This window comes from Erinaceus europaeus, chromosome 10, assembly GCF_950295315.1.
Source record: "Erinaceus europaeus chromosome 10, mEriEur2.1, whole genome shotgun sequence".
NCBI lineage: Eukaryota > Metazoa > Chordata > Mammalia > Eulipotyphla > Erinaceidae > Erinaceus > Erinaceus europaeus.
The window spans coordinates 6,637,068-6,649,089 of NC_080171.1; the positions used below are offsets into that span (position 1 = coordinate 6,637,068).

Consider the following 12,022-nt stretch of genomic DNA (forward strand, 5'->3'; position numbering starts at 1 on the left):
AACCAAACTGTTTACCAGACTTGGTGAGACCTATGGTGTTTTTTATTTTGTGGGGGGTGGGGGGGTACAGAACATGAGTGGTGGGTACAGTGTGAAACCAGAGGCCTATAAATTTATGATCTTGTAAATCACTATCAAATCACTAATAATATGTAATATGAAAAATAGCCTCCAGGAGCAGTGGATTCATAGTGCTGGCACCGAGCCCCAGTGATAACTCTGGAGGCAAAAAAAAAAAAGTTATATTCAAAGGGGCCAGGCAATGGTTAGCTCACAGGATACAGTGCACAAGGCTTGACTCAGATTCAAGCCCCTGGTCCACCCCTATTGGGGAAAAAACTTTACAAGTGGTGAAGCAGCGCTACAGGTGTCTGTCTCTTTCCCTCTCTACCTCCCCTCTCAGCTTATCTCTGTCTCTATCCAATAAAAAAAAATCCATAAAAAGATTATATAATTTTTTAAAGTTACATTTAGAAATATTCACTATGTTACCTCTAAATGTGATTATTTAAATGTTTGTTGAAATGTGTTGAGAAAAAACAATTATCAAGGTATTTTATGGAATGTGAAACAGAGACTGATAGAGTATATAAAATTTGATTTACTCAAGGTCTCAAAGAAAAAGACTCCTCCTCCAAATGTGTAATTCCTTGCCAACGTGAGAGGTTTAACAAAGTCTAAAGTCTAAAAGCATATATTCTGCTCAGTGAAAATTACAGTTTTCATAATAAAACTAGATGTACAGTAATGTGATAATCTTTCAAAAGAGTGAACTTCTTTTAAATCTCTAGACTGACTATATAGAGACAACTGTACCTCAAAGACCAAACAAACAATTTAAAATGTATAAAAAATCCTCTACATGTCAGGGGTTTTGTGGTTATAGATGTTTTAATTCAACTGATGTTTTTTCTGGATTATTTCTAATAATATAATCTGAACACAAGGCTCCCATTCTTTCTTTCTTCCTTTTCTTTCTTTTTTCCCCCTTGCTGGGGCTTCACTATTCCAAACAGGCTTTTTAAGAGAGAAAAAGAAAGAAAGAAAGAAAGAAAGAAAGAAAGAAAGAAAGAAAGAAAGAAAGGAAGGAAGGAAGGAAGGAAGGAAGGAAGGAAGGAAAAGAAAAGAGAGGGATGGAAGGAGGGAGGGAGGAAGGAAGGAAGGAAGGAGACAGACAGAGATACCACATCACCAAAGCTCCCTCCCTCCAGTGAGGTGGTGGGTGGGCTCAAACGCATTAAAAATGTAGGCACACTACCCAGGCATCTATTTTGTAGGTCCTTTCTACTTTTATTTTTGTAAAGATAAAATATTTGCAAACCATACGGAAACACACTTAATCTCCTCAAACCTACATACTCAGCTTTACTATTCCCTTCAAGACCCCTTTCTCACCATGCCTGCTTGACCCCCTGCACTATCGCCCAGACCCCCAACCCCTTTCCATCAAGAAGCAGTAACTAACTCAAGTCTATCAACTCATCTTCCACTGTCACTAAGGACCAAGAAGCATACGTCAGTGACTTACAAACTCCTGGAGGTCTGCCAGGAGTTATACTTTCATCTCTGTATTTCGCCTTTCTAGTCATTACTTCTGTTCCTCCTGTAAACTGTCTACCACAAATAATATATACTCAGTACTCACAGGGAGGCTTTTATTTATTTGATTCCCAGCTTGGGTATGCTACTTCTGTCTTAAAATACCATTTCTGCCATCAGAAAAAAAAATCTTTTATTTAGTCAAAAGTCTATTTACTAGGACTATTTATTTAAAGTATTTTATATTCTAAACGGCACTGACAGAACTCTAGATTACATCAGAAGAACCTGGGTATTAGGAGGCTAAAAATTAGTTCTACAGGCTTCAGCTAAGGATTCAGAAAAGTTCCTTAGGCAAAAAGTGAAAACCTCATGGGTAGCCAAAAGAATAGAGGCTTTAAACCAAACAGCCCGACTCCTGAGGTGTGAGAAACAGATCTATGAAGTGGCCTTCTAAGCAGCAAAGACTTGGCTTCCCCGAAGAACAGGTCCAGTCCTGAAATCTGATCATCAGATTTATTTATTGTGAAAAATAAATCTGGACAAAGAAGAAAAAGTCAGGGGTAGGGACAAGATTTGGGGGAAGAAGAGAACCACACAGATTCCTAGGAAAGGAGAGGATAACGAGAACCTGCTGGCGCCCTCACATGGTCTGTTACCAGAGGAAGTAACTTGTCATCAGGAAATCAGGGCACAGAGGCAAAACTGCTAGCACAGCAGGTGATAGACACAAGCACAGTGTGGACAGGGGATATCTACTTAGCATTCACTCATACTGTCCCTACTTACTACCTCTATATGTTTATGACTCTTAATACATCCAAGATTTTGCAAGAATAATCAACATCTTGAGCCACTTCCTGACATAAGATACACAGAAATATCTGTTAAGAATGCTGACTACCGGAGTCGGGAGGTAGCGCAGCGGGTTAAGCGCAGATGGTGCAAAGCGCAAGAATGCTGACTACCATGTGAATCTTTTCTTTAAAAGAACAAAAAGCCTATAGGGTGAGAGAAAGAGTACAGTGGTTATGCAAGACCTTAATACCCGAGGCACTAGAGGGTCCAGGTTCAATCCCCCTTCACTACTACAGACCAGAGTTGAGCAATGCTCTGACAAAAGCAGTAACAAAAATTAAACAATAAAATAAAATACTACAAGAAAAAAATTGATGCTCTCAGTCACAACACTAGACACTAGTCTTACATACACACAGTGAATGATTATGTGAATTAGTTGAAGACTAGTAAAATCTGGAATCCAGAGATATAAAGAGTGTTGCCTATGAAATAACTTGATGATGCTCAAAGTAAGAAACCCTGAGTAGAGACCTCACCACTGTCAGTGCTTAGAGGACAGCCCGGCAAGCCACAAGCACTCCTGGCCCAGCACCAACGGCCCCTCCATAGTATGTCTGTCACACATTCCAACTGTCTTTCTTAATTCTGGCTCTAGCAGTGAGGAAAACTATTAGAGCTCAAAGCTTTACTTATTCCTTTAACTTCTTCTTCCCAAAGACAAGATAGCAGTGGCATTACAAACAGAGGTGGCACCAGGAACAGCAATGGAATGAGAAGACAAAGGTGTTAAACAGGACACAGGTGAAGGAGGGAAGCTTCAACCTCGGGGAATTGTTTGAAATGCTCTGACTTCTCAGACAAGAACAAACTTCATATTTCAATTTAAGGACAAAAGTTGCATTCAGGAAAAAAAACATATATATATATATATATATGTTACTTAAAATGTTCACCATCCATCAACACAGCTAATTAATAACTGTACTAAAACTAACTACATAATATCAGAAATGAAATTCTTTTGATAGTACATAATTAACCTTAACTATATATATTTTTAAATGTCTTGTTAATATATTGTTTCTTCTAGAAGACAGAGGATATGTTCTTTCTCTCTCTTTTCGGACTTGATCATTAACTAATTTTTATTTTAATCAATGACATGATAATAAGGAATTGTTCTTGAATTTCATTTCTGACTTCAAAATCAATGCTTAAATAAAAATGGAGGTTTTTATACCATACCTATCCTTGATCTGTCTGGCAGCCTTGGAGCAGATCAGAGAGAAAAGAAAGAAAGCAGTTAGTGCTTTTCATGCAAGTCTCGGTGGCAGTGACACGCAAGATAAGTTAGGAAATAAACCCCAGAATAGATTAGTTCACATTCATCAAAAAAAAAAAAAAATGGATTACAGGGAACTTGTACAGTCTATATCAGCTCACGTGTGATGTTAGAATTCAAGTAGAAAATCCAAACCCAACACCAATCATCTTTCAAGGAGAAATATTTAACAAGTAAATGATTTGCAAATGACTCCCAAGTGTTTTTTGTTTTTTTTTTCTTACCTTAGATTATCAAAACACACTCCCACTTTCACTCAGTCTGACACTCTTCAATCAGGGCAATTAGTCTCCTCAGGACAAACAACTTCTAATTCAGCCTGGTGGTTCTCTTATACATTTAACATTTGATCTCCAGGGCTTGTTTCTTCAGGTCTCCGTGCCCCCCCCCCAACCTCTTATATTTGTTCCCGTTTTTCTCTGCATGTCCTCACTAGACAAGGACTTTGTATTCTGAGAGCGTGCCTGCTAACATACAAAATGAGGCGACAACTCTGCTGATTTAGCCAGGAGGATGGAACATTCGCTCCATCGGCAGGGCTTGAATTTTCAATAAATCCAGGAGGGTTTTTTCCCCCCATATTAACAGTAAGTGCTAATTTTTAAGCTATTAATTTTATATGGCCTGATAATGACTGTTAAAATTTTTCAAATGGCCCATGGCAGAAAAAAAAGGTTCCTTACCCTTGCTTTACCCCCCCCAAACGACTTGTTAACAGCAAAAATACACAAAAGGTGGAAAAAAATCTTATAAAAATGGAGCCTTCCTCTAAAATGATTTCATAGAAGCTACCAACTTAAACTTACTCTAAGATGTCTTTTCCTTTCCTTTCTTTCTGCAAGAGTGGGGAAGAATGCTGGCATATGTTTAATATTACTTGATGCTTATGACCAAGGAAAATGATAAAAGTACATACAAAAATTGATGCAACTTTTATATATATATATACTACAAAAGTATTTTTCTCCACAAGCAGAGAACACAACCAAGAGGCAATTATTCTAAATACTCTATTCCTTGTGTCTATCATGAAGATAGCTTAACACATGGCAACATTTAATAATTATTAAATTTACTGAACATTAATTAGAAGTATACAGAAAGGCCTCCATCATCTCTCTTCATTCTGAATGAAGAGTCTGACAAGATTCATGGTTTAGATTATTGCTACTGATTTTTTTTTTCCATCAGCAACTTAAATAAATCAAATTTTTTAAATCTAATTTAAAATTTTATATGGAGTATTAGAAAATACTATAGCTTAAAAGAATTCCCTTTTCCAAATATCTTACATTATGCTAACTGTCCAAAAATCAACCTATTTAGTCAGCACTAGGGACTTTGCTAAGTTCAGTCCATGCAGATAGCTAGGAAAGTAAACTTAATTTCTCCCTAAGAATTATGTCATATCTGGATGCTGTTAGGATCTACTACTAGGAACTAATTGCAAGCAACTCTCAGTTCAGCAAAAATGCAGTAGACCCAGGTTTCCAGCTAGGACACAATGACAAGCTCCATCCACCTTTACTCCTAGTGGTTCAAGTTACTAGGCAGTATTTCAAAATGCTGAAAAGACAAGAATTAAAAAACAAAAAGAAGTAAAGTGGTGCATTAAAAATAAGTATCTAAATTACAAAGTTACAAAACGTTTACACTTTACAATCATCTGGAAACAAACTTGGATCAGAAATGAAAGAATTATAGCCTGAATGAAGGGAGGAAGGAAGGAAGGAAGGGTCTGAAAATGTCAATCGAAACAGAAAACTGGGGGAAACGACCTTGAACCACAGCTTTGCTGACCATCACTTCTTCTTTACACTCAACTGGACTCAAGTTGTGCTGGAGGATAGCAAGTCTCCACCTAGTGCAAATGGTTTCTGGAGACACTGAAGCAAAAGGACTTAACAGGAAAGTGACTTTTCTACTGGCTGACTGATACAGATATCCCAAAAGTTCTATGACAATTCCAGGTGTGTGTGGGGAGGGGAATTCACCAAGCCTCTAAATAAATTATCCTTCTAAACATGAACCAGCCATTTCTACTCATTCATTCACTGTCTGACTCATTCTAGTTCTAACAGGATCTATTCCATTTTTCAAAGCCCTCGCCGCCGCCCCCCCCCCCCCCCCCGCCTCGTCTCAGTCTCTCATACACACACGTTGGACCATTTAACAAAAGCAATTTAACTAATATGATCATATTTGGGATGTGGGAAGAAGCCACGGTACCTAAAGAAAATCCACACAGACATGGGTGTAACTACAACCTCAACAAAAACAGTGATCCTTGGCAGGAATTAACTTTTTTTTTTTCCTTTTCTCTCATCAACAATATATTTCTTCTTCTTCTAGCGTTTGCCCAACAATATACTGAAATGGCATCATTTCAAAGACAAGTTGTCCTGTGTCCACATCTTATGCCATTCCTGTCTTCTTACTCGGATTCTCAGCTGTCAAGTTTTGCTCCCTCGATCATTCTTCTATGGATAGTTACCCTACTCCACTAGGAGAGGTATCTGTTGATAACTAGGAGACAGACAAAAAGATGACTAACCGATTTCATGGTACTTAGGTACAAATGAAAAGTCAACAGGTTCTGGGCCGTGAGCATGAGTCCAGAGTGCTAACTCGTGTCTGCAAAATCTACGACATTTATTGGCTTGATGACTCAGACGTTAGTTTTCTGCATGTTTTTATGAGGTACATGATAGCTGAGGCCATTGCATCACATGCCCTGGGAACAGGTATAAACATTTTTAAAGCATTTTAAAGTATGATACTTTTTCCCTCTTTTTTCTTTCTTTCTTTCTCTCTTATCTTTATTTATTGGACAGAGACAGACAGAAATCAAGAGGGAAGGGGACGATAGAGAGGGAGAAACACAGAGACACCTGCAGCCCTGCTTCACTACTCGTGAAGCTGTCCCCACTGCAGGTGGGGACAGGGGGCTCGAACCCAGGTCCTTGCGCATTGTAATACGTGCACTCAACCAGGTGAGGGCCACCACCCGGCCCTTTCTTTATAATTTCTGCATAGAACAAGGCCTATCAAGAGCAAAGGTAATCTTTCTTAAAGCCTGTCTTTTTTACATTTATGAATTAATGAGTTCACTGGTTTAAGCAAAATAACCTTCTGCTTTAGAGAATCAATTTTAAAGTTCCAAAAATTCAGTTATGTAAGCTGGCTAGTAATACATATGCGAGCAAGTTTTTCTGTCTTCATGCTCACAAAATGTATCATAAAATGAAACAAGGTAATGGACACAAACGGATTATAAAGTCACGCTTTTAGCAGGAATGCAGCTTGTCATACAGCTCATAAAATGTCCTATTTAAACCTTACGTTAATATTACAACATAGGGAGCCAGTTGGTGGTGCACCTGGTTGAGCGCACATGTTACAGTGCATAAGGACCTGGGTTCAAGGCCCTGGTCCCCACCTGCAGGGGGAAAGTTTCAGTGGTGAAGCAGGTCTGTAGGTGTCTTTCTCTCTCCCTATCTCCCCCCTCCACTCTTAATTTCTGTCTTTCTCCAATAATAAAAAAATTATTTTTTAAAAAAGATTACAACATAGTATAGATTTTGGTAATTATCTAGCTTTTAACTCTTTTCACATCATATATATATATATATATATATTAAATCATATGTCATATATATACACATATATGATAAATTAGCAATTATTGAAAACAACCAAAAATAATTAGAATCTGTAATTCAGAATCTCTCAAATACTAGGGTTAAATTTATTTCTTTTTTTAGATATTTATTTACTTATTCCCATATGTTGCCCTTGTTGTTTTATTATTGAAGTTATTATTGTTATTGATGATGTTGTTGTTGGATAGGACAGAGAGAAATGGAGAGAGGAAGGAAGACAGAGAGGGGAGAGAAAGACAGACACCTGCAGACCTGCTTCACTGCCTGTGAAGTGACTCCCCTGCAGGTGGGGAGCCAGAGGCTCAAACCAGGATCCTTATACCGGTCCTTGCACTTTGCGCCACCTGTGCTCAACCCACTGTGCTACCGCCCGACTCCTTTAAAATTATTCCTTACTCTATACTTATATAGCAAATAAATTCTTTTTAAAATTTTTTTTAAGTTATCCTTATTTATTGGATAGACTGTCAGAAATGGAGGGGGAAAAAAAAAGAAATTGAGGGGGGTATCCAGCGGTAGCGCAGTGGGTTAAGTGCAGGTGGTGCAAAGGGCAAGGACTGGTGTAAGGATCCTGTTTCGAGCCCCCAGCTCCCCACCTACAGGGGAGTCGCTTCACAGTTCTGCAGGTGTCTTTCTCTCCCCCTGTCTTCCCCTCCTCTCTCCATTTCTCTCTGTCCTATCCAGTAACGATGAAATCAATAACAACAATAACTACAACAATAAAACAAGGGCAACAAAAGAGAATATTAAAAAAAAAGAAATCAAGAGGGAAGGGGTGACAGAGAGGGAGAGAGACAGAGAGACACCTGCAGCCCTGATTCACCACTCCCAAAACTTTCCCTGTGCAGGTGTGGGCTGGGAGGTGGGCTCAAACCCAGGTCCTTAAACATTGTAACGTGCGCTCAACCAGGTGTGCCATCACCCAGCCCTGCAAATAAAGTCTTTAAACAAAGCCCTAAATTTTCATATTTTAACAAAACAGTCACACAATTAACAAACGCTCAAATATACTCAAGAGCAAGTTTCTCTGTTCATACTGTTCACAGGCATCAAGTGATGCTTTGACACTTAATAAAAAGCAGTGCCACAACTAGACTTTTCAATGGTGATGACACTGTTTCTCTTTTCTTGGTCATGAAATGCACAGAACAGAGTCCTGATGCAATTAAAATCCTCCAAGAATTTTTAAAATAAATGACCCATATGAGTAAAACTGAATATTCAAACTTGATTTACCGGAATTGCACAATGAAAAATGCAGTCATTTGCTCAGGACCTGAAACATCCACTTTGGAAGGAATCAATGCCAAACCTTTAATTACCAAGAAGTTCTAAGTCAGGAATTATTGAATGCATCTAAAATCTAAAGGGAAAACACAATTTCAAAAGCACTTTCCTTTTTAAATGGGTTAACTGAACCTTATTGACTGCCATTTTCATACCTTTGAAAATTCTTCAGATTCTTTTATATCTAGTGACCGTGTTGCAAATTCTAGTAGTTCTTCAGAATTCTCCAAAGCATTATTACACTGGCTAAGCTGACTCTGAAAAAACATAATAAATCAATCATTAAAATAAAATCTTATGTTGCTATCACAATCTTACAGGTATACTGGTCTAACAAAATTACAATTTTTTTTAAGATTTTAAAATATATTTATTTATTTACTTCCTTTTTGTTGCCCTTGTTTTTATTGTTGTTGTAGTTATTGTTGTTGTTACTGATATTGTCATTGTTGGATAGGACAGAGAGAAATGGAGAGAGGAGGGGAAGACAGAGAGGGGGAGAGAAAGAGAGATACCTGCAGACCTGCTTCACCGCTTGTGAAGCGACTCCCCTGCAGAAAATTACAAGTTTAATAGCAATCACTGGACAAAATATCTTTGAAGAACTACTGAAAAAAAGTCATCACTAGTCACATCCACAGCGAATTATAATTATCTTTGCTTTTTTTTGTTTGTTTTGTTTGAGACAGAGACAGCAAAGACATATGGACAGAGAGAGAGAAAGAGATCACAGCACTAAAGCTTCCTCCTCTGATGCGGTGGGGCCAAGCTCGTGGTGTCTGGGCTGCAAACACGGCGAAGCAGCACAGTGGACAAGTGCACTTTTTTTGCTGGCCTCAAAGTTTGATTACCATGATACTTCGTACATAACATCTTTCAGTAGTTCAACTAAAACAGCTCAACTGCATACGAGGATCTACTCATTTAAAAACACCAAAGATGTTAGAGCGATTGTAAACACCTGAGGTCACATTTACTCGATCATCTATTTCAAAGACCGCAGTCAGAAAACCGATCAACGTAAGGTACCAAAATAGCTCACCTGCAGACACCATCCTCTACAGAAAGACTTCATTTTCTGACAATCTCTAAGCAAGGTGAAGCTTATAAATCAAGTCACAGGTCCAGTCAACTGAACACCGTCTCGGCATTCCCTCATGCTGCTAAACAATGATACAGGCCGTCCTAAGTGCTAACTGGTAACAGATGCAAACAGAAGCAAATGGAAATGTGATGGGAATATGCGCTTACAGGGACATCCTATGGTGGTATCTGGTTTCACCTAAAGCAATACTTTATCATTGTTTTCCAACTCTAATTCCGACATTTGGAAATCTAAAATTAAATCCAATCACCATAAAACATAAAACTATGGTGGGTGTTATCTTAAGCTAAAAAAACAACAACAAACAAGTAGGCACATTTCTGGTCCTACCCAATGACCCAGATAACACAGAAGCACCCATCCAAAGAGATCTCTACACACTTATAGCCACCTATAGCAGCGTGATGTGTAATAGCTCACACTTGGGAACAACACAGACGACCAACTGCAGATTGAGTGGCTAAGAAAAGTTGTGGTATGCGTACACAATGCAATACTATGCTGCCATAAAAATGAGGACACACTCATTCTCCACTGCCTCACCCTGCAAGGAATTCGAATAAATCACGTTAAGTGAGGTATACAAGGAGGAAAATGACAAATACTGGCTGATCTCACTCACAGGTGGAAACTAAGAAACTGAACTGAGAGGGAGAGAGGAGAAACAAAAGGTGAAACCTGGACTAGGCAGACAGACTGTATTACAACAAAGTCAATGAGTGTGTGTGTGTGTGTGTGTGTGTGTGTGTGTGTGTGTGTGTGTATGTGTGTGTGTTGGGGTGCACAAAGTCAATGACTCTGGGTGTGTGTGTGTTGGGGTGCACAAAGTCAATGAGTGTGTGTGTGTGTGTGTGTGTGTGTGTGTGTGTGTGTGTGTGTGTGTGTGCTGGGCTGCATCAAGACAGCAATGGCCCGGGTGAGTGGTGACACTGATGTGCAGACACCCATCACTATACGCCTGCACCAACTAACTGTCCTGCAAACCACTATTTCCCCAATAAGATGACCGGAAAAAGAACAAGAAGTGGACGTATTTCTAAGCTTTTAAGTTTACCCAAGGCTCTTCATATTATTATCTGTTTTATATAGAAGCTTAGTTATTTTTCTCTTAAGATCACTGCTGAACATGGACTATGTCTCTTTATTAACACCTATACGTTCTACTTACTTACTGTGAGAAACCACAATAGTTCAGGTATTTTTAGGTTAAAACAAGTTTGAATGGGTTATTCTAAGAACCTAATATATATATTTTTTCCGCCAGGGTTATCGCTGAGGCTAGGTATCTACATGATGAGTCCACTGCTCCCCAGGGGCCATTATTTCCTTTTTTAGAGAGAGAGATGGGGGTGGCGGAGAGAGACCCTGTACACAGTTCTGCTGCTCTACAGGTGAAGCTCCCTCTAGCCTGCCTTCCATACATGGAGATCAGGCTGGGACCCAGGTTCTCACACATGGCAATGAAAAAGCAGTCATGGGGAGTCGGGCGGTGGCGCAGCGGGTTGAGTGCACGTGGCACAAAGCTCAAGCACTGGCATAAGGGTCCCGGTTGGAGCCCCCGGCTCCCCACCTGCAGGGGAGTCTCTTCACAGGCGGTGAAGCAGGTCTGCAGGTGTCTGTCTTTCTCTCCCCCTCTCTGTCTTCCCCTCCTCTCTCCATTTTTCTCTCTCCTATCCAACAACAATGACATCAATAACAACAACAACAGTAATAACTACAATAAAAATAAAACAAGGACAACAAAAGGAAATAAATAAATATTAAAAAAAAGAGAAAGAGCAGTCATGTATGAGGCCAAATAATTTGTGATAAAAGCACAAACCAAACAGTGGGAAGATACAGAATCTTTAACAGCCGCACTGGATACCCACATGGCATTAAGATCGAAACAAACTTCCTAAAATTCTAGAACTCTTAGAAGAAAGCAAGGATGAAACGCTTCATAAAAATGAGTTTGGCAACATGGGATGATCTCACTCACAGGCAGAAGTTGTAAGACAAGATCAGAGGGGAAAACACGAAGCAGAACTGGGACTGGAGTTGGTGTGCTGCACCAAAGGAAAAGGCTGTGCAGTGTGGGGGAGTGTGGAGGGAGAGTCCAGGTCCTGGAACAGGATGACAGAGGACCTAGTGGGGGGCTGTGTTATGTAGAAAACTGAGAACTGTTATGCATGTACAAACCATTGTATTCACCGCCAACTGTGAAACATGAATCCCCCAATAAAGGGGAAAAGATGAGTCTGGCAAGGATTCCCTGGCTATGACACCGGAAGTCGGGCAACACAC

At 39.4% G+C, this 12,022-nt stretch overlaps 1 protein-coding gene and 1 long non-coding RNA gene across 5 annotated transcripts in view; one reads left to right on the top strand and one right to left on the bottom strand.

Annotated features, from left to right (window-relative positions):
* LOC132540822 (uncharacterized) overlaps positions 1-12,022 on the top strand; it is a 478,519-nt gene that overhangs the window by 191,715 nt on the left and 274,782 nt on the right. The gene's annotated exons all lie outside the window — the stretch shown is intronic.
* FSD1L (fibronectin type III and SPRY domain containing 1 like) overlaps positions 1-12,022 on the bottom strand; it is a 67,292-nt gene that overhangs the window by 23,767 nt on the left and 31,503 nt on the right. For all 4 annotated transcript variants that reach the window (XM_060199065.1, XM_060199064.1, XM_060199062.1 and 1 more), the window contains 2 exons: positions 8,787-8,888; positions 3,586-3,608 (listed from right to left, as the gene is read on the bottom strand). In XM_060199065.1, the coding sequence (XP_060055048.1) occupies positions 3,586-3,608; positions 8,787-8,888 (125 nt within the window). The remainder of the gene's footprint in view (positions 1-3,585; positions 3,609-8,786; positions 8,889-12,022) is intronic.